The sequence below is a fragment of the Echiichthys vipera genome, assembly GCF_963691815.1.
Source record: "Echiichthys vipera genome assembly, chromosome: 12".
Taxonomy (NCBI): domain Eukaryota; kingdom Metazoa; phylum Chordata; class Actinopteri; order Perciformes; family Trachinidae; genus Echiichthys; species Echiichthys vipera.
In genome coordinates, this window is record NC_139837.1 from 19474901 (window position 1) to 19502873 (window position 27973).

At 43.0% G+C, this 27973-nt stretch overlaps 1 protein-coding gene across 1 annotated transcript in view; it reads right to left on the reverse strand.

Annotated features, from left to right (window-relative positions):
* Positions 1–26530, reverse strand: part of runx3 (RUNX family transcription factor 3) — a 51375-nt gene extending 24845 nt beyond the window's left edge. The window contains exons 1-5 of the mRNA XM_083924198.1: positions 26444–26530; positions 26002–26112; positions 5776–6017; positions 4941–5097; positions 3367–3471 (exon numbers count right to left, since the gene is read on the reverse strand). Of these exons, the coding sequence (XP_083780324.1) occupies positions 3367–3471; positions 4941–5097; positions 5776–6017; positions 26002–26059 (562 nt within the window). The 5' untranslated portion in view covers positions 26060–26112; positions 26444–26530. The remainder of the gene's footprint in view (positions 1–3366; positions 3472–4940; positions 5098–5775; positions 6018–26001; positions 26113–26443) is intronic.
* Between the last annotated feature and the right edge of the window lie 1443 nt (positions 26531–27973).

Below are 27973 nucleotides of genomic sequence, written 5' to 3' on the forward strand. Positions count from 1 at the left end.
CTCCAGTGACGTTAGAGTCATTTCCAGGCTGCAGTTACAGTCCAGAGAGCGCAGATGTTGGAGACCCGGCAATGATGACCAATCAGCAGAAGAAACAGGTGCTAAACTGGTGCGTTCCACACAGAGGGTGATATTTAGACAGGCGGTGTGAGAATTTTTTTTTTTTTTTTACGATTAAAGCAAATAAACTTATTAAAATACAAGAATGAACCTGAAAATGAGCATAATACTGGGCCTTTTAAATCTGCACAGACAGAAGTGAAGGGAGAGTTTTCAGTTGCAACAGTTGTGCTTCCAGTTTGGCCTCAGCAGAAGTTTGATAATATAGTATGACAGACACATCACATCAGGGGGGTGGGAGTGGTGGGGGTATGATGACGAATCCCGGATGTGTAATGAGGAAATCAGCAGCAAGGGAGACCAAAATACTTGGCTTAACATTTAGCCTACTTTCTGTTCAGGAACAGAATGCTGTCTGTGTGTTTTTATCCATTTACATGTCTGTATGGGCATGTGAAAATAAAGTGCACACATGTCTGTCTATATGCGGCTCAAGTATTTTCAGAAGGCATGGTATCTTTTGTTACATTGCCGCGGGCAGGCCGCCGCAGCAGTCCTGTCCGTCAGGTTTTCCTGACTGGATCCGTAAACATTAATAAAACCTCCTCCCTCTGTGCCAACTCCTGCTGCGGCCCCGGCTGGCAGCCATGCAAATGCAGGCCCTACACAAACAGCCTGTAAGGCCCAGCCTGCCAGCCTGTGGACAGGTGAGCACAGCGTGGCCAAGTCTGGCTTCAGGCTGTCTTCACCCTATGAATGATAAAGCTGAGCTGCACAGGCATCATTGTGTGGCATTGCTGATGAAAAATGTAAAACAAAACTGCGATCAAAGCGGTGTTGGAATATATAACTGCCTGTGAGGATGAGATTTGTAATGAAAAAGTGTTTTATGTGTTGGCAGAAGTGCCTCTCTGCTTTGGCTCCAAACGTCTGAAACATCTAAACGTACAGCTGATATAATGTGGTGCCTTGTGGTTAGAGAATATTTTCTATGAGTCTAATAATATCTGAATGGGAGTGTGTGTTCCTCTGCTTTGATTGTGCTGCAACATGACTGATTAGTCTTAGAATGTGCTCCTTGTTGAAATAATAGAGCTCCTTTATCTCTTCTATTTTGAGGTCAAGTCTTTGAATACAGAGCATTGGACTGAAAACTCACCTCAGATCTGACAGCTTGTTCAAACCAATGTCATGAACAATATAAATGTGCTGCATTTCAAAATGCTTTTTCCATTAACTGTGGTCAGCTGTTTGAATTTCCTGGTTAACGCTGGATCTGTTTTAACTGCGGAGTCACTGGTTGTGTTATTCATATTTCGGATAAGCTTTGACTCAGTTATCATGTTATCATTTGCTCAAATCAAACCATCTCTGGTTCCAGGGGCTTATGCACTACATATTGAAATCATATTCACATTTTTCTTTCTTCTTTAAATCAGCCTTTGTAGAAGTTTTTTTCTGCCATTCTATGAATTCCCCTCTCAGCATAGTGTAGAAGACTTTAATGGAGCCCCAAATGCCTCCTGCCCTATATTAAACAGTGTCACTTTATAGCAGCCAGCGCCAGTGTAAAAGTAGCACGGCCACTCTGACGCCTCAGCTGGAGCCGTAACATGTTGACAGACAGACAGGAGACGACCTTAATGTACAGTTGTTCCGAGCTGAGACACTCACAGATGCACATGAGAGTGTATTTATGCAGACGCGCTCTTTTAACAAAAGATGATCAACTTGAAACCACACATTCACACACACACACACACACACACACACACACACACACACACACACACACACGCACACACACACGCACACACACACACACACACACACACACACACATAGACACGTAGGCCTACAGTGTTTATAATTATCTCCCTGTTCTCTCTCTAATGCTTCTGCAAATAGCATCCCCTCTGGCGGGGGGGGGGGGGGGGTGTTGATGCCCCTCTCTCTGTACCCCTTGACTCCCTCTCTGCCAGCCGTAACCCCCCCGCTCCCCATGTGGCACTTGCTTCACACTTCTCTTCTCGTGCTGTGGTCTTGTTTTGACTGGGCTAAATCCCCCCTGTCCCAAATATCCCGCCTCCAGAGACCGTCCAGAGACCTCTAAAACCCTGCTCTCAAGAACCATTACAAACACGATCCCTTCATAGGTACATCATGGAATCCTACCCCATCTCGTCTGTCCTCGAGCTCACAAAGAAAAAAATGTGTTCACATAGCCCCTGACTCACGTGAGTAACACTACTCTCCACCACACCAGCGAGCATTAAACCACACAAGAATGTAGCTGCGGCTGAACAGTGGCGCTAACAGCTTTAGCACCAAGGTCTCCCTGCCAGGGCTAACAGTGGCCAGAGTCTGCCCTGTGTTAAATCAACGAGCCACTTATGTGGTCGGTCAGGTACGACCCTACTGACCAGCACTTGGGAAGGTAGGGGTGAGGAGGAAGAGGAGAAGGGGGATTGAGCTGAGCCACCTGCGGCTTGGAGACTCACTCAGCTCCTCTTAGTGGTCTTGGGTTATGCCTTAATATGCTTTACAGTTTCCTCTGACTGGGCCCGCCCCTGTGCCCCTTCTTCTCTCTCTCACACACACACACACACACACACACACGCACACACGCACATACGCACACACACACACACACACACACACACACACACACACACACACACACACACACACACACACACACACACACACACACACACACACACACACACACACACACACACACACACACACACACACACACACACACACACACACAAACAAACCTGCACAACTATACTTGTGAGGACAAAGTAGTGCCCTACATTCATTCTCTGGAGGCTTACCATAACTGCTATACTCCTAACCCCAACTTTGACCTAGTCTTAATTCGAATCTTAACCCCAAAACCAAGTCTTAACCCCAAAATATATCTAGTGGAAACCATTTTTTTGCACATGTCATGTGTGAACAGATGTTTAACCTCCTCCATGTGATGCATGCATAACACACACACAGGCGTCAGACATGCTCACAGAGTTAGATTTTCATCATATCATCTGACTCATGAAGTCCTTTTAAAAGATACCAACACCCCCACACTGTCAAAACCAGAAATAGCTGCTTCTAACTGGGTGGCTCTCAACCTTCACATCACACCACCCATCATTTTAGCAACAACAAAACAATAGTAGTGTGTGTGTGTGTGTGTGTGTGTGTGTGTGTGTGTGCGCGCGCGCGTGTGTGTGTGTATGTGTGTGTGTGCGCGAGCGCGTGTGTGTGTGAAAGAGAGAGAGAGAGTGTACTCACTGCGCGGTTCTCGGGGTCCATCCACGGTGACTTTGATGGCGCGGTGGTAAGTGGCCACTTGTGGAGGTCCGGTGAACACGGTGATGGTCAGGGTGAAGCTCTTTCCTGCAGCACAGAAACACGTCCATGAGATTTATATGGAGAACATGTCATTTCACTTAATATAACGGCCCTTTTACCAATTATCTCTAAACGATTTCCTCCGCTCTTGTTTGCAACAATACCTCGCTTGTTCAACTTCAAAATCATCACCGCCTTTGTCCCGCTGCAGCCTTTGAATTAAGGAGAGACAGGAGAGGGAAAAAAAGAAAAAGGCAGGGACCACCTCTTTTGATGGCCTGACTGCTGGTATGATTTAGATTATTGAGACAATGTGTTCCAGATTGTCCAATAGGGTTTTTACAGCGGTAGTTTATTGTTCAACAAGGCCGGATCTTGCTCCCATCTGCATCAAAGTCCGTGCAGAGGGGAGGGGAGGGGAGGGAGGCTGTGTCATGCAGCGGGTCCGGTGCTCGTTCGTCCCCAGTCTCCGAGAAAAGCAGCTCTTGTTAAAAAAAAAAGAGAGACTGCGTGGGAGGAAAGAAGAGAAAGAAGAATCCTCGGGTGGGGTGGATTTCATAAAATGAAAGGTATCCGCTACTTTTTTATTTATTTCTTTTTAATTTGGACCCATTTCCCATTCATCAAATCAAAGCTTAACATTGAAAGGAATTATTGAAACGACCAGAAGAAGCTATGGGGGAGTGAGAGAAGTGAAATCCCTCCTCCTGCCTGAAGATTTCTGTGAACAATCAGGCTTTTCAAATGTCTTTTTTAATTTCAGAAGATTGTATTATTTAGTCCTGAAAATTGAGCGGTTTTGAATTAGACAATAAAGCACAAATATGACTCAACGGGCCTGTGCATAAACCACAACAACCAATCCCACAAACAGGCCTGTTGTGATTTTAAAAAATCTTTTTGTTATAGCAATTAAACACAATAGCCTTGATAATTATTCTATTACACTAAGCTTTTTGGTGGCGGGAATTGTTTGACAAATCATCCATCCATCCCTCAGACTTACACCACGTGGGTAATTCTTTTTATTCCTCTGGATTAAGAAAATTACAGTCACATCGCAACCGTTCACTGTGACGCAGGCCAGATGTTTCGGACGACACCCACGGACGTCAGTTGGCAAAGTGCGGGCACTCATAAAGGATCTCAGTAATAGACAGCAGAGATCGAATATTTGAAAAGCTGTAGTTTTAAGGAGGAAGAGTTTCCCATGTGTGCGTCTGTGCAACATATCTGGCGACCTAGATCAAGATGTTTAAATTTTTTTTCACATTTAATAAAAAAAATAATAATCTGCTGTCAGTTGTTCTCCACTTAGACCCAGAAATATAATCCATTATATTATTATAAGCGCGTTTCCAAATGTTGCTGCATATGACATTAGACTCAGCTTTTACTGTGTGTGTGTGTGTGTGTGTGTGTGTGTGTGTGTGTGTGTGTGTGTGTGTGTGTGTGTGTGTGTGTGTGTGTGTGTGTGTGTGTGTGTGTAAGAGGGAGAGATCATTTCAGCTCACCTCGTCCGCTCCTGCCCACGAAGCGCAGGTCGTTAAAGCGGGCCACCTGGTTCTTCATCACGGCTGAGGCGTTCCTCAGCTCGGCCGAGTAGTTCTCGTCGTTCCCGGCCATCACAGTGACAAGAGTCCCGTCGGGGACATCACCGAGAGCCACGACCTGCACAGGAGAAAGCGGGCGGTCACTCTGGGTCACCAAACCAGATGTACACACTGCGCGTATAAACCGCATCCACCTCCCATAATAATAAGCAGGGATATCATCACAATTTCACCATCATGTCAGCAATAAAACATGACATAATTAATATAGATGGGAGATTTCATTAGGTAGACACCCTCCAGTATAAATCCATGGCATCTATCTATTTCTTATCTGTTGCTGCTATTTTTAATTTCCCTTGTATTCTCTGATCCAGATATTTAGACGACGTAAGGCTTAATATTGACACAATCCGCAGACATTAAGCACCGAAATCACACAACACAGAAAACACAATAATAAAAATGAGTTCAGATCTATTTGCTCATAGGTCTTGTAATTTTAGATCTCTCATGTGTAATAATTTCTGGCCCGATTAAGGACGTTATTATTCAGGATGGTGCCGTTTGAAGCCAGTAAAAGCAGAGCTAATCCGTACGTTTTTAATAATTTAATATCCCACACAAATGCAAACTGCAGAAACCACAGAGGAAATCTTCTAAGGACCACTCTTATTTGTAAATAAGTTACCTCCCATAAAATGTATCTGGTTGTATTTTCTTATGCACAATTAGAAAACCACAGTCATTAAAATGAAAATATAATAAAGTCAAATTAGAACGCCATGTCTCTTGCCTTGAACGCCACGGGGAGCGTCTTGTTGCACCTCCAGTGAGACGGGAGGACGGAGCAGAGGAAGTTGGGGCTGTCTGTCCGGACCAGTTCGCCGGCGTGATCTGCCAGGACGTCCACCACGTTCCTGGAGTCCGATCTTGACCTGAGGGGCCCCGGGGTTGCCATGGACCCGTTGCCGTCTCCAAGCTTGCTGCAGGGGAAGGACGTGGAGGGCGGCGTGAACCGTCTAGTGGTGGGCGGCTCTACGGGAATATGCATCACAACAGCTTGGGTCAGTGCCACCTGACTTGGGTTGTATCAGAATAGCAGGACTCTTCGGGAAAAAGCAGTTTTTGTTGTTTTTTAAATCTCTTTTGCCTCCAGACGCTGGTGATCTCAGGAGTCCACTGCGGGAGCGCAAAGGATGGAGGCGAGAGCGCACTAGAGTCTGAGTGAAGAGAGCCTCGCTACCTTAACAGAAACAATCAACTGTGATGACTGTGTGCTAGATCATCTGCACAGGATGTGTCGGCCTGTGGAACATCAGGGTTGCTCAGTGGTTTTTTTCTCACTAACTTCAGCACAAACACGCACGAACAAAGTCTCCAAAATATCTCACTGTGCTCTTATCTGGCGCACCCTCGATGGACACTTTCAGCCGCGTGTAAACAATATATGAACACCACAGACTTTTTGAGCTCTCTCTTTCAAAATCAGTCAATGAATCTTCTACATAAACGATCAGTGAGAATCTGTTGGCAGTGATCAGGTAATCCAGCCGCGATACGGAAAGTTAAGACAACCCAGCTGACTGGCTTTCTCGGTATAAGGTATTTTAAAAGAATGATCTCGTCTAAACAGCCACTCTCTGCCAGACGCCTCTTCGGATCTCAGGTCCCGCTGAGGAAAAGCGTAAAACTAATCAAACCCGAATATTTACAGTCAAAACTACTGCAGCACTTCAGCGTCCTTTTCTTGCGTAAAAGTTCTGGCAAGTTTATCCTCGTCGGGTCTTCCAACCCTCCCGCACACAAAAGACAGCGCTATTCTGGTACAAGAGGAGCTGCTCCGTTGCTCCAGCTGAGATTCCTTTAAAGTTATCCTTTCAGCGTATAGCAGGGTTATAGGGCGCGAGAAGGAGCCGCGAGGCTGAACGGAGTGCAGAGTGCCGCGATATTATTTTACCCGAGTCATTTTAGTGTTTAGTGGTCGGGAGTGTGGAGATGATTTCCACCAATGAATCTGCTGGGTTGGGCTTTCACCAGACCAATCAAACTCCCCGGTGCTCTTTCTTCAGCCTTGTTGTCACAAACGAGCTGAATTATTGATACATATCTGTGCTTTTCTCTCTGCTCTTTTTTATTTTTAGATACAACATATAGACGTATACGTTCAATTAAGAGACAGTGCGTTAAAACATAGTTGCACGACAATTATTTTTAATATTTTAAATTATAGCCAGTAACATACGATGAATAAACTGTGCAAGATATTGAATATAGTGGCTTTAAACAAGTGCAATAATTGATTCTGATTCAGTGCAAATCAACCTCTGCGTCGATAGGAAATATCAGTCTCGCGGGGATCATGTTTAATTTATGAAATAATATATGAAGTACACTGCTCTGACCTATTTCTCCTTGAGTTCTTTATAATTTATCTAAAGAATTAGACTGCAGAGGCCTGTGGTTTGACTCTCATTTATTCATTTTGGAAAAGCTATTAAATCTGGCTGCTTCCTCGCCAGGTAAATAACATTTTCATAAAGCGAAATTATGGGCGAGACAGATCCGTATCACTTTAATAGACTGTACTAAATTAATAAGATAATTAAAGCAAACAGGCAAATGTGTTCCTTCTACATCAAAAGACACAGCAGAATAACCGTGTGTGTGTGTGTGTGTGTGCGTACGTGCGTGCTCGCGTGCGTGTGTGTGTGCGCGTGCGTGTGTGTGTGTGTGTGTGTGTGTGTGTGTGTGTGTTGAGGGTTACATCAATTGACGGCACACCCTGCACGCCCCTCCGCCATGCTGCTTTCTGACACTAGTTGGCGCATTTGCCTTTTCAATGACAGTGTGAGGCAGCAGACATTTCACATGTGCAGAGAAAAAGGAAACTTTTATCTACTCTGATAGTCAGGAATCCAAATGGAGCCAAATCAGTTAAACTGCCTCTAATTTTGAGGTGTTTTACGTCGCTGAAAGAAGCACCGGTGACCTTTATTTTCGCATGTATTGAGCTACTTTTGAGTTTTTTTCTGAATCACAGTCATCTTCATTATTACTGAGAAATTAGATCATTATAAAACACACACACACACACACACACACTGGTTTATTCGTTTAATAACCGCGCACTGAAGCCACGTGATAATTCAGAGTCAACATTTCCGTCTCTAATACAACATTTAGAGAATTCATTGGCACGTTGTTTTGTGTATTTTACTTTAAATACATAAGCTGATTATCAAACATGGCTCCAGACACTGAAGGCCTGTATACGTTTCGCTCTGGGTCTCGTGAGCACTGAAAGTCAATTATTAATTGGATTATTTAACATTATTGTGATAAATTTTGCGATGGTGCAGAATGCAATTTAGAAAATCCTGGCAGTTCTGATTAAAATCCAATAAAATGCCCCCCAAAAACATGATCAAATAACCGATTTAAATGGAAATATGCAAACGGAAAAACTGACTGAATAAAAAAATATTGCACAAGTGACGCGGATGTCCGTTGAAGCGCCTTTTAAAAATCAATCAATCGATGTTTCATTTTTATAATAACATGCTTTATTTTCGTGTGCGCGTGCCTCTGCGTGCGTGCGGCAGTTTTTAAGTTGTTTACTTGCATGAGAATAAATTGGGTGCAGTTAAGTGGCGTGAGGAGTCATCAGAGTGGCTTCAGATTTCTCCTTAATTTCACCCCGTCACACTGAATCGGACTCAGAGAGAGAGATGCAGGGGAAAGGTTTCAAAAGTAAAAAACAACAACAAAAATACTAATTACATAAATGAACAAATAAGATGGGATATTAGAGCTTATTTCACAATAAGTCATTTGTGTGGGATTAAAGGTGTCCACAAACCTCACGCAGTGGTGATGCTGCATGCACCAACACTAGGCAAAGTAGAAAAATAATCTATAAACATTATATATTTAATATCATATTATCTGAATCATCTGTTCTGAGAAAGTGTTGCTTCCACATTTATTTTAATCAAATTCACATAAAACATATTTCTGTGTCTCTTTCCCTTTCTTGTCGTAATTATATCTTCATTTAAAGAAAAAGAAGTGCCTCTTCTGGAGTCATATTTTAACCTTTTAGCATATGTACTGCTCTGACACTTCTTGTTTGCAGCTGATTGCTATTTTGTTGTGATCTAGGACAGTGGTTAATTGGGGCCTGGTGACACATTAAATAAATCTCCCCATTTTTCTTCCGGTGGCCATCAAACTTTATAATTCATCTCCCCCCGGTCAGGTAAGGAACAGTGGAGACACTGTATCCTGAGATAATGTCACTTTGACACTTTATATCATCACTGCACCACTTCAGTTGTACTGTCACTTACTTCAGTAAGAAATGCTGCTACACTTTACACTGTCACTTTATATCACCACTACATCACTTTATTTAGTGGTACTGTAACTTACTGCTGCTACACTTTACTGTGCTTTACTGTAACCTAGCTCTGTAGGAAATGCTGCTACATTTCACTGGGGTTTACTGTAACGTATCTCAGTAAAATGCTGCTACACTGTACTTTACTGTAACTACTGTGACTTACTTCAGTCAGAAAGGCTGCTACACTCCACTGTGCCATACTGTCACTTAGTTCTGTAGGAAATGCTGCTACATTTATAACATTTTTAACACTGTTATCACTTATCGCTCCTTACCACTTATTTAATTTGTACTTTTTTTATTTCAATCTGCTGCTAAACTGCGTATTGTTGTATATTGTATATACCTACGCTTAACCACAATATCTGTTGCACTCTGTCACACTTAGTTAATTGTTTGATTTATTTTATGTTAGCTTTATTTTGATTTGATTTATGTTTTATGCTTATTGTTACTCTGATCCTTTCCCATCTTTGTATTGAAACTGTTGCACAATAATTTCCCTCGGGATAAATAAAGCTTCTTGAATCTTGAATCTTGAATTTTACTCAGAAATGACACCAGAAAGTCTAATAATCAACCCAAAACCATAACAATCCTTCTGTGAATTCAGTGTAACCTCTTCCTTTTATGAAAGAGCGTATGATCTGTGGCATTCATTTGGATTTGAGTGTTTTTTTAACTTGAACGTGTATTGTAATCCTAATCATACAAGCCACAGTTGAAGTCTCTCCATACACCAGCAGCAGCTAAACCCCCACAATCCGAACTGCAAATAGGAACTGATTGCCTATTTTGAGGCCTCTATTTTGAGTGCAGGTTCACTGGGACAATGACAATGCTGGTGATATTTTAGTCGTCCTCCTTCCCTAGCTCATTATTAATATGTGACCACACGCCCCAGCTATACCCTCCTCAGCTGTAATGTTTGCTCCGGGCGCCTGTCACATTTAGACCTCTGCATTTCAACATGCAGTTTCTACTGTTTCAGCCACACAGGCACTGAGGACGGAGCCCGCCGTGCCCCTGAATGGTTTTTAATGATCTGGGTGGGTTGAGCCTGAAATCAAGACAGAACTCGTGGAGGATATGTGAAACCCCAGGACCCACCTCAAATGGGCCTCAGCATATAGGATTCTTGCCATTGAAGGCTAAAAAAAAAAAGAAAATGGATCCTTGGGATATAAATCGAGACATCACATCATTGTTAACTAATGGTTGCGCTGTGAAAACTTGAGCTCGAGAGGTTGCCTTGCCTTGCTCTGTATTCCTGGCCAGAATTTTAATATATGCTCATAATAAAAAAGGCTAAATTGTTTGTTGGCTATAAGACACCATGAACAGGTCTAAATGGTTTAAATGCAAAAAGAACAAATTGAGTTTAACTAAGGCTTCCTCAGAGTTCTTCTAAATAAATGCTTCCTCTTCTTGGTGTATAAAACCGTTTACTTCAGGTTTTATATGTAATGAGTCACGTTGTAAAGACTAATATGAGTATGATCCCCATTAGCAGAGAAACCAGTGGAAGCCTTTGGGGTGTGTAAACGTATACCTGGCTCTAAATGCCACCCACACTGCTTTCAGTGCCACTTGAAAGTCACTTTGAAGATGGGGACAGTCGTCGGTACAGTACACGGAGATCCCTTGAAAGTTTTTCATCTTTTTTTATTTTTTTTACTGAATATGAACTATTAGCCTGTGTAAACTCCTGGGCTATTTTCAGACATGCACACATAAGCCTTTAGATGGGTAGCTATTCATTTGGAAAAGGGGGCTATGGAGGGGCAATTAGAAATAGTTTGAGGTTCAGCGATGACATAAGACAAAGATTTCTATCTTTAGAGGAGCTGTGGCGGTCACACATTTCTGTACATTCACAAATTACAGGGCAAGCTTTGGCCCTCAACCCACCGAATGCATTCCTTCCGAAAAGTGTCTGCTCGAATTTCAGCCGGGGGTTTCTGCTCCGTGGAAATATGAGTGTTCTGAATGGACGACTTCTATGAAATGGAGTTTTATTCCTCTCGGATTAAATTAGCTCTACTTTGGGGCTCAGGGTATTTTTTTGTATGAATGATGAATTCTGCGGTGGCTGTGGAACGCCAGGCGTGTTTACCCTTCCCTCCTCTTTTTTTTTTTGGAGACGTAGCTCGCTATGAAATGGACTTTTTCTGCTTGATATGACAAGAGTGTCTGTGATTAGACTTCCAAGCATGATGTAAGTCACCAAAGCCATTTGTGCCAGTCCCCTCAAAGCCAAATCATATTCTAGCGTTGGAGTGTTTATATACACAAGTATATGAAGAAACTTTTAAACAACAGTGAGTGGGTACAGACTGTTTGGGTTTTGGGCTCTCGCTGCTCTGATGGCTGATTCTCTCTCAAATTTTGATTACATAATATGTCAGCACATCACAATTGGTGGTCATTTTTGTCCATTTTGATGTTCAGACAAGAAAATAGGAAACACATTGAACGTTTTTGATCATAGAAATTTGTATGTTGTGTTTTTCTCCACCTCCTCTGACTCTGTTAGTTTTAATGATCACTGGAATGCACTTGTGTATTCAAACTTTGTTTTAGCTCTTCATGACCCTTAAACACTTTATTTCTATTTAAATGTATATAGTTGTCTTATATAATTTGTTTTAGGCCCCAATTCCAGATCCTTGAAGGCATTTAGGGAGCATATTATTTTGATGAAGAGGACGGTGACATTTCCAAACCCAGCAGCTAATTACTATATAAGCGTGAGGAGTTGAGATGCAGCAGTCACCAGAGGAGACAATGAACACGTTCATCTCATGCATCTTTAATATTCTGCTTACGTTTTATAAAAGGTGCAGAACGGAGCCAAGGGCTTATAAAAGCCCTCCAAATCAATTGAGCAGCATAATGGCTGTTGGGGGACGACTCCAACTCCGTTTTTATTTCTGTCTGCTGAATGTAAATGGACTTCTTAAAGACTGCATTCATTTTCAAACATACCAAGCATGTGTTTGTCTATCTGTCATTTCATTTCATAGTGAATACATAATGGGATGAGTTTGGTAGAGCCGATCCTCTAGAGCAGTGGCGGAAAGCAACTAAGTACATTAAACTACATTTCCATTTTATGCAACATGAGTATTTCAGAGGGATATATACCCACATTTATTTGACAGTTTTAGTTTATATTAAGTAACAAAAAATGCAGTCTGTGACCACAGGAATTTCCCCTTTAAACTCCTCAGATAACTGTTACATTCCCAAAGAGGTAAGATTGTCCAGTGTTTAATAAAAAAGCAAAGACAAGACAAATTAAAAAATCTATACAGGTGTGACAGAATTTTTCTCACGACCCCTCAGATATTGTGACCCTTTGGAGGGATTACAAGGGTTGGAACCACTTGACTACACCGCCTGTTTTTACAAGTTGGCAAACCTTGACCCACTTGCACATGGGCCATTTTTCTGCATAATGAGTACTTATGATACTTTGAAGCGCCATTATATCATTTATAAGAAAATAGAGCACACTATCTTTGTCTTACAAATGGAAAAGTTTAACTCTCCATTAATAAAATGCACCCTTTTTCAATTCGGGAAACTGGGGTTTTACTACAGCATTATTCGTATGGCCAGTAGCACCTGGTGGCTAACGGCAGCTAACTTTAGATCGATATTCTTGTGTAACTTACTGTTATACCATGTTTTTTTTTTTTGTTTTTTTTACTGTTATAATCCTGTACTCATCACCACTTGTGCCTATGGTGGCCACTGTTCAGCAAAGGTAACTCAGATTAAAGGGATATATATTGCCGATTATCAACCAGATTTGATCATTACAAGGATGGAAGTGCGTGCAAATGGACAACAATCAACCTCCCTCTTCTTCGATCTGGCAAAGTCTGCCCGTTTACGCTCTGCCAGAGCATCAACGGCAACGAGGTGGGAGCTTAAGGCGCTTTCAACATGCAAGAAAGCCAAACACTGTTTATTTGCATATAATACCCACACTGCAGTTAGTTTTCTCCGTTCCCGGCTGAGATGGACACTACAGCGCTTCCTTTGTTCAGAACAGCGCGGTGAATTTCATCATGCATACACGCTTTTTTAAGCCTAACATTGTTGAAATAGAGCAGCTTATACTAGTAACAGAGCAACAAGTAAGTGACTGTCACTCCTGCCTGAGCTAGAATGCAAAGACTGTCCTGCAACATATGTCTTTCGGTTTAAATAAAGGCATTATTTTTTAATAATATTGTGCTGAAATATGTAAACCGAATACCTACCCAGCAAACTAAGATCTGAATAATCCAATATTCAAGTCCAGCCTTAACTGCAATGACGCAAAACTGGTTAAAAATCAGCAAAGCTTCCCTTTTAGTAATAAGCATTTTGCTGATAATTCTTTTGCAATCTTACTTAAAGGGAAACAGACGATGTTCAACCAGCCCAAGTACTGCCCACACTGCAGTAACAGAAAGCTGGGTAAAAATCAGCAAAGTTTAGTAGGATTTTAAATGCATGACTTTTTCTTGTAATGGGGTATTTTTTCATCATGGTATTACTTTAGGGTCTGATGCTTTTTACACCATTGCTCTAGGTGTGTGTGCGTATCTGATTGCAAAACCAAACACATCTCTATTTAATACCCAGAAACCCTCAACCCTCTCCTCTTCACAATAACCAGAAAAGTCAACAAAAGCGCTGCAGAGTTCACTGTGATCGGCGTTCGGGGTTTGAGCGTGGTCAGGCCCCCTCCCTGTCCTTTCAGTGGCAGTTCAATGGCACACACCACACCCCAGGCAGGCAGGGGGGGGAACTCGCCGTAAACCCCGGTGTCACGATCGCTCCGCCCTCACATCATCCGTCGGGTACACTCACCCAACGATGACAGTCAGCAGTCTGTGATGTGGTTCCCAGGCCTGTTTATTCTTTGGAAACCCACTAAAAGTAGCATTGGATGGTAAGCTCACCAAAAGGCCCCAGTGCTATTATAGGAGCACTTTGGGTCGAGTTTTGATCTGGTGGGTTTGTAAATAGGGCCCTGCCTTGCTGCGGGGCACCACTTTCGGGCTATATTGTTTAGTGTGACCCGAAGGAAGCTTTTTGATATTCAGGGTGATTTGTAACCTGGAACAAAATCTAGAGTCCAAAATTGATATGACTTGTGGCATTTAGGGTTGTGTTCTTCGTGAGGACATCAGTGTATGTTTTTCATAATGCTGATGATGATGGACGAAGGCCTGCAAAATGTACCCTGCTCCGCTTTTCTTCTTTTCATTGAAGGACAGATTGGATTTTTTTTTTCTCCAGGATCTTTATTTACCCCTGAAAGTCAGTATAACTTTTAAATCTAAATGAGTCCCATAAATACGTCAACTCCACCATTTTTTTCAGCTGTGGTTTTTTAGTGTGAGCTATAATCATTTCTCATCTTTCTTTGTCTCTGTGTCTGTCTATCTGTTTGTGTGTAACGACACACACACACAAATCCACATACACATACGCTGTGTTTCTCCTTTTCTAGCGAGAGCTTCTGATGCAAGGACGGCAATCTGTAATCTGTAGTAATTGCATGTTGCAGAAAAACATTTTTCCGCTGTGGTAATCGCTGCAATATGTGCAGTTGCGTTGCCAAAGTGACAGCACCCCCACCCCCTACAGACACACACATAAACACACACACACACACACACACACACACACACACACACACACACACACACACACACACACACACACACACACACACACACACACACACACACACACACACACACACACACACACACACACACAGTATCCTGACTCACTCTGACTCTGCCAAATCTGTCCAGCTAAAAAGAGTGCTTCTTAGGATGGCTGAGAAACAAAGACATACAGACAAGCAACTACAGTACTGTGACATATTTGTGACTGCTAAGCACACGCACACCTGTGGTGCTGTCATGCTGCATTCACCTTCTGCAAGAGATTTACAGTTCCTGCCAGTGACAGTTTAACTGCCATGCAGCCCCAGTGCCAGAGCCTGCCTGAGCCCAGCTGCCACACACAGATCAAGAGACAAATCTTTCACCTCGCTCTGCCTGCTCCTTTTTAACAGCGATCACACAGTGCAAACAGATCATGAAATTAAGTCAAATACTAATCCCCCAATATTACTTGTAAATGCGGCTACGGAGAATTGAGTCATTTGTCAGAGTTAGTGCTGATTAGTGGAAGAAGCAGCCACATTAAATGTAGGGAGTGCAGTGACGGTCTGTGGCTGAACCATTGATGCATATTTATCAAACCATTGTCTACCATCTCACCACCCTGACACCAGCGTCTACTCTACTTGGTAGGACTGCGGCGCAGGTTTGTGAAGTCATCACCACCGTGAGAATGAGGGAAACTATGGCGTGTGTTGAGGACGACACTCTGCTCCTTAACTTGCTCTTCTTATAGCATCAGCAAACAAACTCTCTCTCTCTCTCTCTCATTCTCTCTCTCTCTCATTCTCTCTCTCTCTCTCTCTCTCTCTCTCTCTCTCGCTCGCTCTCTCTCTCTCTTTCTCTCTCTCACTCTCTCTCTGTCTGTCATTGCAGCTCAGCAGCGCCGCACATTTATGATATCATTATCCACTGCGTCATCACCCCCTTTGCCCAACAAGAACTCCAAAATATGTCTGCCAAGTTGGGCTTTTCTTACTTTGCAATCGTTAACGTGACACCACACACACACCTAGTATAAGGACAAGTAATGCTCAGAGACATTTATAGATACACAGCGAGACACCAAGATTGCAACCAGACTGTGTGTGCAAACCTTTTTCCTCTCTGGGCTGCTACTCTGACTGCTGAAGCCATCCAACCTCCCAGCAGTTGAACTTCCCTGTGTCTCTAATGGAGTCTTTCTGTCAGATCAAACAGCTCCTACTGACGAGGAGAGGAGACAGATCGCAGTGCTGGAAGCCTTTCAGTCTGACAGCCCGAACACGTTTGACTGGCAACGCAGCCTGTGTCTACTCTTCCATCGCTAGAGATCCCACACAAATATAGTAGCGCCACCAGAGAGGGGAAGAGGGGGTGAAGAGCGAGGAGGGGGTAAGGGAGCCGGCTCAAAAAATAAGTTGTGAGGCGTCCCTCTAACACAAAGGCAAAGCCCCATAGCACAGTCCTTTCTCAAAATGAAATCGCATGTGAGTTGAATATTAGGAAGTGCGCATGGCTTCCAGCAACCACCAAGCCATTATAGCAGAGCCTGTAAACCACATTTTTACCAGCAGACAATGCCCCTTTGTGCTCGTTGTGTGGCTGTCCCCTCTTGCTGGAACCTGAAAGAGAAGCCATGCATGTTTAAAAACTATGCAGATTAGAGTGAAGACGTGAGGAAAAGTGATGAAGATGAAGTGTCAGTTTTAGATCTCTGGTTAATTAGTGGCAGTCATGACAGGAGGGGCAAGCAGGACAGTCTGCCCTCATTTAGCCCCATGGCGAGGGGGACCTTTGATGTGGTTGCACATGGAATGCTGTTGTTCATTCCTCTCTGCAACAAAAGCCACATGTTTTTATTTTTTGAGACTAGGTCCTTGTTACTTTGGACTCTGAAGGAACACGGTGAGGTATGTAATGTATGAAATGAATGACATGAAAACTAACCAGCAAAACACAAGTCTGAGAGGATGCTGCCAACTAGGCACTGGGCCAAATGTTTTGTTCTTTGCTGCATTATGTATTTGTATTCAAATAGTTTTAAGAACACAAAATGTATTAGTCATCCCTGCATGCAAGCATAGTCTTATGCAAACACACACAAATACACACCATGTACAGATGTCCAACTTTTCAGCGATTGTCATCAGTGTTTGTCCCTTTCAACTCCTTTCATTGCAGTTAGGGGACGCTTTCAACAAGGGTCATTCCAGGTTCTGTCACACTCATTCAAGTGCAAATTGACTTCAAAAAGCCCCCAGATATTAAATTTGCATTTATTTCCTTCTTTAGAGCGGTTCAGCCTCCCAAGCACCATCTGACTCACCGCAGAATCCAACCAGATTGGAGCACGAACCCAGAGCTTGTTTCCTGACAAGTGTCTGTGCCACTTTCCTCCACAGACGTGAGACAACTCTTGGAAAGTACTGTGTTGGCCCTCGGGACTTTTCATCATAAGGAAACATGGGTGTGGCATCTCTCAGCTTTCGAGCCTTTGGACACATTTTATTGTCACAACTCATAAATCCAGTCTTCTGCACTGTAAGCGATTATTGTCAATCATTGCAATTGATTTCAAATTAAATCAAGAGAAAATGAATCATCTCCAAATGCCGCTGAGCCGTCCTGCAGCAACTGCACAGAGTCACTGTGCTGCATGCAACTCTGTGATGTCTTTGGGCTTGAATCCCAGTTTTAGATTAAGCAAACCTAATTGGAGGCTTAAACTTATTTTCAGTGGAGTCCCTCCATTAAAATCATTGCTTGAGTCAAGGACTTGGCTTAATTGGAGTCCGGGAAACCACCTGTGTGTCCAAAATGACTGAATGTTTCCTCTCATCGTCCCCATCACTAATCAGTAGCGACGTTGCCCGTGTACAGTTAGCACCCTGGCCACGTAGGAGCTAGCATGGTAAGGCAGGCCTTTCCCCTCTTTGACTCAGAGCCTGAGGCGTCCATTGAGGCTTTGCTGTAATCCCCTGATTGCTGTGTTTAGGCCCAGCACGTCGCTGCTCCACGTCAAGGCGGCCGCGGCTAACGACGAGCTAATGACACAACGATGACAAGGAGCGTTTGTAAACCCAATCAGCAGCCTGGAGTCTGGCTGCCTGGTGATTAGGTTAATCAAACTCTACACTGACTGAATGACTGGCTCGCTGTCTGCCTCTTATGTCATCACACTGATTAAAGGGGAAAAGTTGTGTTCAAGTCTGTCAGGCCTTTCTAACACAAACACCTCTCTGCCAGGTTGGCAGTGTTAGCACAGCTAGCTGTCATGCTAAAATGTGGAGACCTAAGAGGACACCACATTTAATGGAGGACTTTATTCAATAACAGCAAAAATCAAGCTTCTTAGTGCAATTGATATTCCTTGACCGAGACTCCCTTTCTAGGTCACACTTTTTTTTTGACAGTGAATCTAACAAGGTTGTATCTCTCATGTGGGCTCACTGGTTAGAAACGCTCAATCCTGTCAGTATAAATTCAACCACAGTATTCTGTTAATATATATATATATATATATATATATATATATATATATATATTGAATGTACAAGACACAAATTGGCACTTTTGTAAAATCAAGAAAGCAGTCACTGATATTTTCAGGTAAGTCATTTGCTGTTTAGTCACTGTGTGGGTTATTCTGCTGGACTAAGGCATCAGGAGACCATATGTTAGACCTGACCAGCTATTACGGTGAGGTCAGACAGTATTTAGAGGGAGAAAACGTCACGGTCATCATGTTGACATGCTCTGCTCCTCTCTGACTCAGCACGAGGAAAAAACTCAGGCGATGGACTCGACGGCGAAGTGTGTGTGTGTGTGTGGCCTATATGAGCCGGTGGCTTTGTGTGTACCGTAAAGTTCCCTGTGCGTTTGTGCTCGTGACGGCTGCGTCTGGGACCGTGAGAAGTGTATGTGCAGCAGACAGAGTGACCTCACAGCAGACAGACTAGGGAGAAGAGATGGAGGGGCCACTTCTGCTGCACAGCTGAGGGGGAATCCCTGGCATGGTGTTTCCTACTGAGCCAATACAGAAGTGAGCAGCTGTAGAGAAAGTACAAGTTCGCTAAAGTTTACTTCAGGGCAAAACCTGCTGCAATACAGGGGTAATAGATCATTTTTAATATTTGCATGAATTTCTATGATGTAAAACGTTGCAGAACAAACAAACCATTAGAATATGGAAATGGGAACTTGAGGAGGAAATAGATAGTGGATTTAAATTTTTTCTTTTTTCTTAGTTTTGGAAAGTACACATTCTTTTTTGTCACCAACAATTTCAGTTTTGGGTACAATCTCTTGGTCGGGCACGGTGACTTCTCAGGAGTCTTTCGTAGCCTCAGTGTGCAGTGGGCACCAGCACACAACCCCCTGTAAAACCACTTATTGTCACAGACGGGATGTGTTAAATAATGAGCTTTGGAGGTGTTGCTAGGCAGATAGCCAGGCTCTTAATGCTACACTAAGTGGCTACTGTTCTCATTCCCAACTCGTCACATACTATACAAGCGCTTGGTCAGGACCCCTTGGCGTCATTTTTTAACATGCTGAGTATCCGTACAAGTCAAACTATGATGCTCCACTTACTGCAGTTTTAAATTCGTGATTAACTTTGTGAATTCAAACAAACTACTTGGTTAGGTTTTGGAAAAGATTGTGTTTTGGGTGATATAAGTAGGCTTCACATGGGACACGAACATCAGTCTCCTAGGTGAAATGTATGTGATTGTTGTACACACCCATCCATCCACACCTCCTTCCTATGCAGACTTTATTGCTCTTTATCTTATGCTTTTGCAGCAGTTGCTCTGAGCATCTAATATTGCCACGGATGAGTTTACATTAATTGAAAGCCTCTCATGCAGATACTAAATGGAGCCTTGTGCCTCGGTATCAGAAGCCTGGGAATAAGAATGGTCTGATTTAATTATGAGAGTGGTATCAGACTTGTGATCTAACTCTCAGTAAGAGAGGATGTAAGCTAATTTCTCCTAATATCAGTATTTCTTTGCTCAATTTTGTTGAAGTGCTGAGGCACTTACTAATGATTTAAAAAGTCATGATTATTAGTACCTATTAAGTATTTGCATCCCTTCTCTGCACAGCACAATTAGGTGGCCGATTACTGATGCAGTCAGCACAGTCAGTTATTTGTACCCCCCAATGAATAGGCCAAGAGAAACCTAAAATCCCATTTTTGAAATGCTGTCTCCACATAAATCAATTCCCTGTGGTTAGAGCTATGTTTGAGGGGAGGGAATCAGCAACCCAAAAACATGTTTTATTGCAGCAAAGACAATTAACTGTATGTAAACAAGTTGAGAAAAAAAATTCTGGGAAAATAGAAGAAAATAGAGAATCAGAAAACATTTCATAGCCGACGGCCTCTAACATCCTATCATTATCTGCATTTTTCCTCCACCGTAATTAAGTTTTTTTTTTATTGCTTATGGGAAAAGGGATAGACTATAAGGATGTTTTGAGGATGATTAAAGTTGCTCATAATGACGTGAAGATTCAGTCTGGAGGAAGGATATTTTGTCCGTGAAAAACATTCCTTTAAAGTCTTTGATGGTGACAGAATGAGTTTCTCTGGACCATAGATCTTTGCTAAACTTTCACACATGATAAAATAAAACCCTCTGGTCCTCCTGTGTTCCATATATATATATATATATATATATATACATATATATATATATATAAACATAAATATATATAAATAAATTAAAAGTAGCTGTCTGCTGATATGTTTCTGAACATGTGGGATCTCCATCAGTTTGAGTCATTTTATGTGCTGCCAACCAGACCCATGCCCGCCCATTAAAGTAATTTGTGGCTTAGAATGCAACTGTAATGTTAAAAACAAAAGTGCACAGCAATCGACTTTGTGCTTAGTCACAGGCAGTTTTTTGCTTTTGCTCCTTCTCAATGCAGCAGAGAAGATGTTGTTGACAACATCTGTTTAACGATACAGGGAGGGGTCTAAACAATAAGTCTTCTTCTGAGTCAAACTCGGGTCACAGCTCTCTAATTGGACCCAGAGTTACTAAAACCAACTAAACCTGTGCTGACGGAAATGTTTTATTTCAGGTTTTTACTTTGAATTGTTTACCTTACCGCCACAAAAGTGCAAGCGAATTCCATATACCAGCTGCATAAATTTAGGTTAGCTTGCAATAATACTTGTGTTTTTTTTTGCAACCCCAGCCTTACCATGTTATAAGCTGTGGGACTGGCCTGTGGTTTAGGGCGTAGGTTTAAAACAAAATTAAGAAACTTGCGAGAAAGGCTTTTTCTTAACTTAGTCATCCTCCAATGGAGGACGAATGAGATCATGAAGATTCTAATAACAGTGATGTGGATTTAATCATTTTAACGTAAGGGTTCATATGAAATATTATCAGCTCGTAAGTGAAGCAAATGAACCATAAAGAAGTGAGTCATAGACATAGAAGAGCCTCATCCGGTATGGGCATTACTTAAAAAAAAAAAAATCAAGCAGAAGAATTTTATATTGTGATCATTTCCACCTCGTTATCCAATTACGCAAGCAGTTTCAAAGTCTGCTTGTTTTCCTGCCAACATGTAGTTGGTTCCTGTTTCGAAGCTGGTCTAGACATTATGAATTCCTATTACATCACTTGCATCATATTTGGACATTTCTGTGCTTCATACCAGTTATTTTCAATCGCCACTCTTTAATTATCATGTAAGCCTATAGCACATGTAGTCACAATGTGTTCAGCATACATCCTGAGTTCACTGCTCTCACAGCTGCCATGCACGATCAGATCACAGAGTTGAACTGGCACGCTAACTCTGGATGAACTGTGTTAAAGAGAGGCCGAGACGCCTGGTGTTCCTCCTGCCTGCTTGGCCCCCGACACCAGGCTCAGATCACATAAGCTGGATGCTGCTTCAGAGTTGACGCACCTACAGTTTACTTTCCAGAAGAATAACAGAAGCTAACCCTCCCAACCCCTCCTCCAGGAATGTTTGTTGAAAAAAGTTGCTCAACCTTTCAGAACACTTTTTCCCCCCAGTTAGAGAAACCTGTACAGCATAAATCCATATTATCAAATCGGCTGAAAAGAATCTGGCCCCTGTGGTTGCTCCTCGACCACCAGAAAATTGTATTTACTACTACACTTAGCACGACTTTAACCTTGACCAACGCAACGCAGAGCATGGTGGTTTAAGCCAAAAGTGCGCAAAGGGCGGAGGCGGGTTTTGGGATTAGTCGACCACATAATCAGCACACCCCTCTGCACACTCTACCTGGAAGCCATCTTATTGGCAACCCCTAAAAGTGTTCCCCCATAAAGTTGTGTTGACAGATGGTGAAAACGGCGAGACGGACCAAAAAGTAAATAAGTACCTCCAAAAAACGTTTACAGCCCTAATCAAGTCCAGAGCGTTCACTCCATCCAATATGCCTTGAGAGTTTTATAAATAGATATTATACTTGGCTAAATTGGAGACAGGATTTCGCTGCTCTGTGGCTGTCATGAGTTTTCTATTATTTGCTTTTACTTCAGAATATTGAAACTCTTAATATCTGGTTACAGATTTGAGCCCGCTCAGCCAGTCTTCATGTTTTGGCGTCACTCAGGGGCCCCGACACTATGTTAATTTAAGAGAGGGGGAAAAAAATCTTCACCATATGACTTTGTTATTAATAAATTCACCAGCCATGTGTGCTGTCAAATTTATAGCCCTTTTCTTTTTTGAGCTACTGTATGTAGCGCCTTTTTATTTGTCAGTGGTTCTTAGCTTGAAGTTCGTCTCGAGTTTTATCCCCTGTGAATTATTCATTTTGATGCATTTAAAGTGTCTCTCTTTTCCCCTCACAGAAACTTGTAGAACAAACCAGACCACCTCCCAGAATCGTCCAAAATAACCTCGCTACAACTGTGGTGATGCATGGTGCGTTTTCTCACACACAAGCCCTCACTTCCATTCATGCAGCGCAATAAGCCAAACATATAAAACCATTCCCACCCTAATAAACCGGGAGCCCTTTTCTCTGCCACAAAGAGAGCTGGCTCCCGAGAGGGTAACACTCTAAAAATCGGAGGCCTGTATAAAACAGCATGCAGGGAACATGATGGCCCTTTCAAGTGAAGGGAAAAGCGGTGACAGAAACTGAGCCCAGGATATGACCCACCACACAGGCCTAGTCACAGCTGCTATAAACCAAGTAGCCCACCTGATGCAAACACTGCCAATATGTCAGGAACGGAAAACTCAGTAAAGTTTATACATTTCTGCTTCACGGGGGGAAACTCCGGAGCTTGCTTTGGAACTCACTGCTTTTATTTCTTGAAGTGTAAAATTGTCTCAGAAATGCTGCTTTCTGGTTAAACAGTGGTGCTGCTGTATGAGGGTAAGCAGGTGTATAGCCTCATTGTGGTTATTATCAGTGAACTGCAGCCGCACTGAGAGTCTGCATCAGATTAATGCCTCGTTGACGCAAAACTCTCCATCTCAGTTTCTGTTTCTTTCTTTGAAAACGTACTAACTGTCAGACTACTAGCGTTTTTTTCTGTGTGCTCAATACCAAATTGGACGCCATGAGAACGACAGCTGCCCTGTCTGTTCTCTTTGTGACTTGGTGCATATGTATCATATGTTATACGTGTGTGTGTGTGTGTGTGTGTGTGTGTGTGTGTGTGTGTGTGTGTGTGTGTGTGTGTGTGTGTGTCTCCCTGAGCTTGAGCGGAGGACTGAGGTTTCTGAGGTGAGGCGTCCTCTCGCTTCTCACGCGAAGTGCATCTGATGTTGCACATCACATGCTTACATGTGTTCTCTGTCTGCACTGTTAAGATAAGCTTAATGTAACCATTATAACACCTACAGACAGTACAGACTGATAGTGTTTGTGTTGTGATGGTGCCGTGGTCCTTTTTTTAAATCACAAATTAAATTAAAAGTAACATATCTAAAAAAAAAAGCTGTTTAAAGATTCACATAAATGTATTTGAAAGAATTCGGGAACTTTAATGAGTCTGTTTTCTTTTTGAGTCATTTTTTTCAAATTACAGCAGTATTTCCTGACTTCTGAATGGATGAGTACATTATTTCCATAAGCTTCATGTCGCACGGCATTAAAGCCAGACATTTAACAGTCTCCTTGATTTTCTCTAACCGTTCCTCTTAATTTCAGTTTGATTTGAGTCTAAAAAGGAGAACTTGCCAAATTGCTTTGCCTGTGTAATGCAAGTTGTTAAACTAACCGCTGGGGTATTTTGCTTACACGAGGTAGTCCCGATTTGAAAGGCTTTCAGATTGAACTGGCGTATTTAATGACTCTTGGCCTTTGTTCTCTCTCGGTCTCCTGACAGAACGAATTGTAAAAGGATATTGCATATTCACTAATGATTTCCAATGGATGATTACAGCTTTAAATGCTCGTCGTCCCCCCCCCCCCCCCCTCCCCGCTTCCTTGACCCATAATGCGTCTCGCTGCTCTGGTTGGGTTCAAAATCAAAATCAGGCGCCCAAAAGCACATGACATCAAAGGTTCAAACGGCTCAAAAGCCTGATAAACGGCAAGCATGAAACCTGAAGTCGTGACACGCTGCTCTGTAAACAGTGAGGAGATAAAGGGATGCGGATCCAGCGGTTTTAGAGAAGAAAAGGGGGGGAAAAGGTCTGAGCCTTGTCAGAACGAAACTATAAATGCCTGGGTGTCTGTAGAAGCTGTGAGAACACTGGAACATCATCCCCTGTCACTGCGGTTCCACTGAGGATATCAGAGGATTGTTCTCATGTGAGGCACAGATGTACTGAGTGTGTGTGTGTCTGACTGTGTGTGTGTGTGTGTGTGTGTGTGTGTGTGTGTGTATGTGTGTGTGTGTGTGTGTGTGTGTGTGTGTGTGTGTGTGTGTGTGTGTGTGTGTGTGTGTGTGTGTGTGTGTGTGTGTGTGTTTGTGTGTGTGTGTGTTTGTGTGTGAGAGGCTCCAGAGATTTTAAGATATACTCTGCAAACAATTAGGAGCTGGTAGTGCTGCTCCTGTGGCTGTCTCTAATTAAAACTGAAACGAGGCCTTAATTGCGAAGGAGATTTTTTTTTTTTCCTGCTGCCTTTTCGGTGGCTGTCTTAGTGGTTGTGTGATGAACAGTGGGAACAACTGAGTCCCCCGGCTGCCATCACATTAACAATGTCAAGACTACTTCATTTTTGTGTTTGTCATCCTTAGAGGAAGAAATTCAGTATAAGTATTCTTCTTCAAATCAGCGAAACATTTCAACCTTCTTCATCTACTTCTCCACACTTAAGAGCTTCACTATTTGCAAGTAAAAGCTGTCTGATTGGAATTACCATGGCAACAAATGGCTCCTTCATTGAGGCTGGCGTTTAGCGTCGCCAAGTATAGTGCACTCATCTCACCACATAGACCAAAAGTACCTCCTGGAAGTAAAGCAGAGTGAGAGAGCCTAATATGTTTTTTTCTTTGCTCTTTTATTGTATTGCCGTGTTCCAGTAAAGGGCCCAGTCACATGGAGCCTCTGAGCTCGTATTCTCGCAGAGAGAGCGCGGAGTTTCACTTGATAATGAATGTCTGTGGTGAGAATCCCATTATGGCGCTACTCCATCAAGCCTACAGAAAACACCGGAGCGTAGGAGGCAAAGGCATTTAAGGGCCATATCAGTCAACTAGATGAGGACAAATCAGATCCGCTTTTGTGAACCTCCATCACCACACGTCTGAGTGTGTGTGGACAGAGAGATGAATGCATTCACACACTATGAGAAGCACCGAGCTCTCTCATTTTGAACACGCCAATGCTTTTTTTTTTGTCAAAAGAAACAAGTTGTCAAAGATAAGGTGGGATGGTGGTGGGAAGGTGGGGGAAAGGGGAGGGGGGGGGGGTTGAGTGGAGTGGCAAAAAGGGGAGAGAGAGGGGGAGGATCAACACTCACCTCTGAGTAGACTGCTGCTGTAGTTGGAGAAGGAGTCAAAGATGCTGTTTGATGCCATGACAGGGAAGCCAGAGCAGTGTGGAGCCTGCGCTGCAGTCAATCTCCACCGACCTTGAAGAAGAAAAAACAAAGTACAAGAGTAAGAGAAGAGAGAGGGAAGTAAGCAGGGCGCAGAAGACAAAACTCCTGGAGCTCGGAGCCCGTTCGTAACCAAGAATCTGGGGTTTGTGACTACCGCAGGAATCCCAAGCCACAAGCCTGCAGAGAGAGCAGCAGCATGTGTTAGCAGCAGCACCAGGAGAGGAGGTCTGAGAGCGATAGAAGTGGGGGAGAAGAGGGTCAGAGGGAGAAAGAAAAGAAGAAACTGAGAGAGAGAAAGCAGGTTAGAGAGAAACCGTTCACACAGCAGCATTTGTGTCTCCAGGTGTCGAGGTGGACTCACCAGGGCTGGAGATAAGAGGGGGCCCACCTAACGGAGCCCGGGTGGTGGAAGCAGGCCGGCGGGGAGGGCTGGGCTTGTGGTCCTCTGTCACGCAGCGGCCTGAGGGTCTGAGGTTAGCCAGCAAGCTTTAAAGCATGGTCTGTCTTTCTCTTTCTCTTCCACGATGGTGGTGGCCCGACTGGAGCGTCAATGCTAGTAAAAGGCTAAAAGCCACAGTCTATCTGCATCCTCCTCTCCATCCTCCACGCAGAGACACACACACACACACACACACACTCCCTCCGTGAGTGGTGGAGCCCACGTCACATGTCACGTGAGGTCACCGGGCCTCTCCCTCCAACCCTCTCACCCTCCTTCCCCTCCCTCCCTCCCTCCCTCCTACTCCTATCGTCTTTGCTTTTTCTCTGGTTTCTTTGCATCGTTTTTTACTTTCCATGCTTCTTCTTCTCTGACTCGCCGTCTTCATTCTCACTTTTGATTGGTTGTCGAAAGGTTTGGAAACATTTTCTTTTCTTTTGAGTTCAAACCAGGCAGTGGCCTGCGCCGCTGTGGCTCACCAAGGTTTGCAGAGAGCACTGAAACCACTGTCGAAGAGCTGAAGAGGCATTAAAATGTATTAAGCCAAACACACACCCAAAAGAGAGAAGAAGACAAGAGTGAATCAGATGAAAGGAGAAAAAAGAGAGATAGCTGTGGCTTTAGCCGCTGCTGGGAGGCAGGAAAGTGTCAGTCTGACTGCTGAACAACACTGAGCGTGTTGTCCATGACTGTATATGCATGTCCTGTGCTACTTTTATGTTTTTCTGACTCACAGCACATCTGTGTTTGTAAGCACCGGTGGTTTTGGGCCTGCAAAACCTCCACCCTCCCTTACCACTTAATAGTATCATAATCTTAGCCTCGTTAGAAGCAGCACAGTTCTTCAACCCCTTTTCAATATCTTTCAGATTATATCCTCCATCCCTCATGTACAGTTTGTCTTTGTCTTTGGCACCTCTCTCCATGTCTTTTTATATTTGATTTTAACTCAGTGTAAACACACGCTCTAACATGTGTATTTCAGCTCAAGTTCTCTTGCCTTTGCTTAAAAACGTTTACTTTTGAAATGCGGTATTGCTTTTTCCTGAAGCTTCTTTGTAAAATATGAAAAAAAAACAAAAAGGTCATCATTTGTGGCTTAGCGTAGTCTCTCTCCCCCTGTGAAAGTGCAAAGCGATTTAACCTAAATGTGGTTTTCACACTTTTACTTTTTCTACGTTCATTTTCTTCACGCACAGTGTCAGCCTGAGATGTGATTTTATACCATTCCTTCCTCGTCTTTTTATGTACTTTTTTAACCTTTTTTCATTTGAAAGTTTCTTCTGCCGTTGTGAGAAAAACAGGAAATGATTCATATTGCTTCCGATTCCTACAGAAATTTACTGACGAGCAGAGATATACATGTGCAGTCGGACAGAAAGACTAACTGTTTGTTGTGGTGCTGTCAACCAAACAATCTTGCAGTACTACAAGCATATGTGTGTCTTTCTG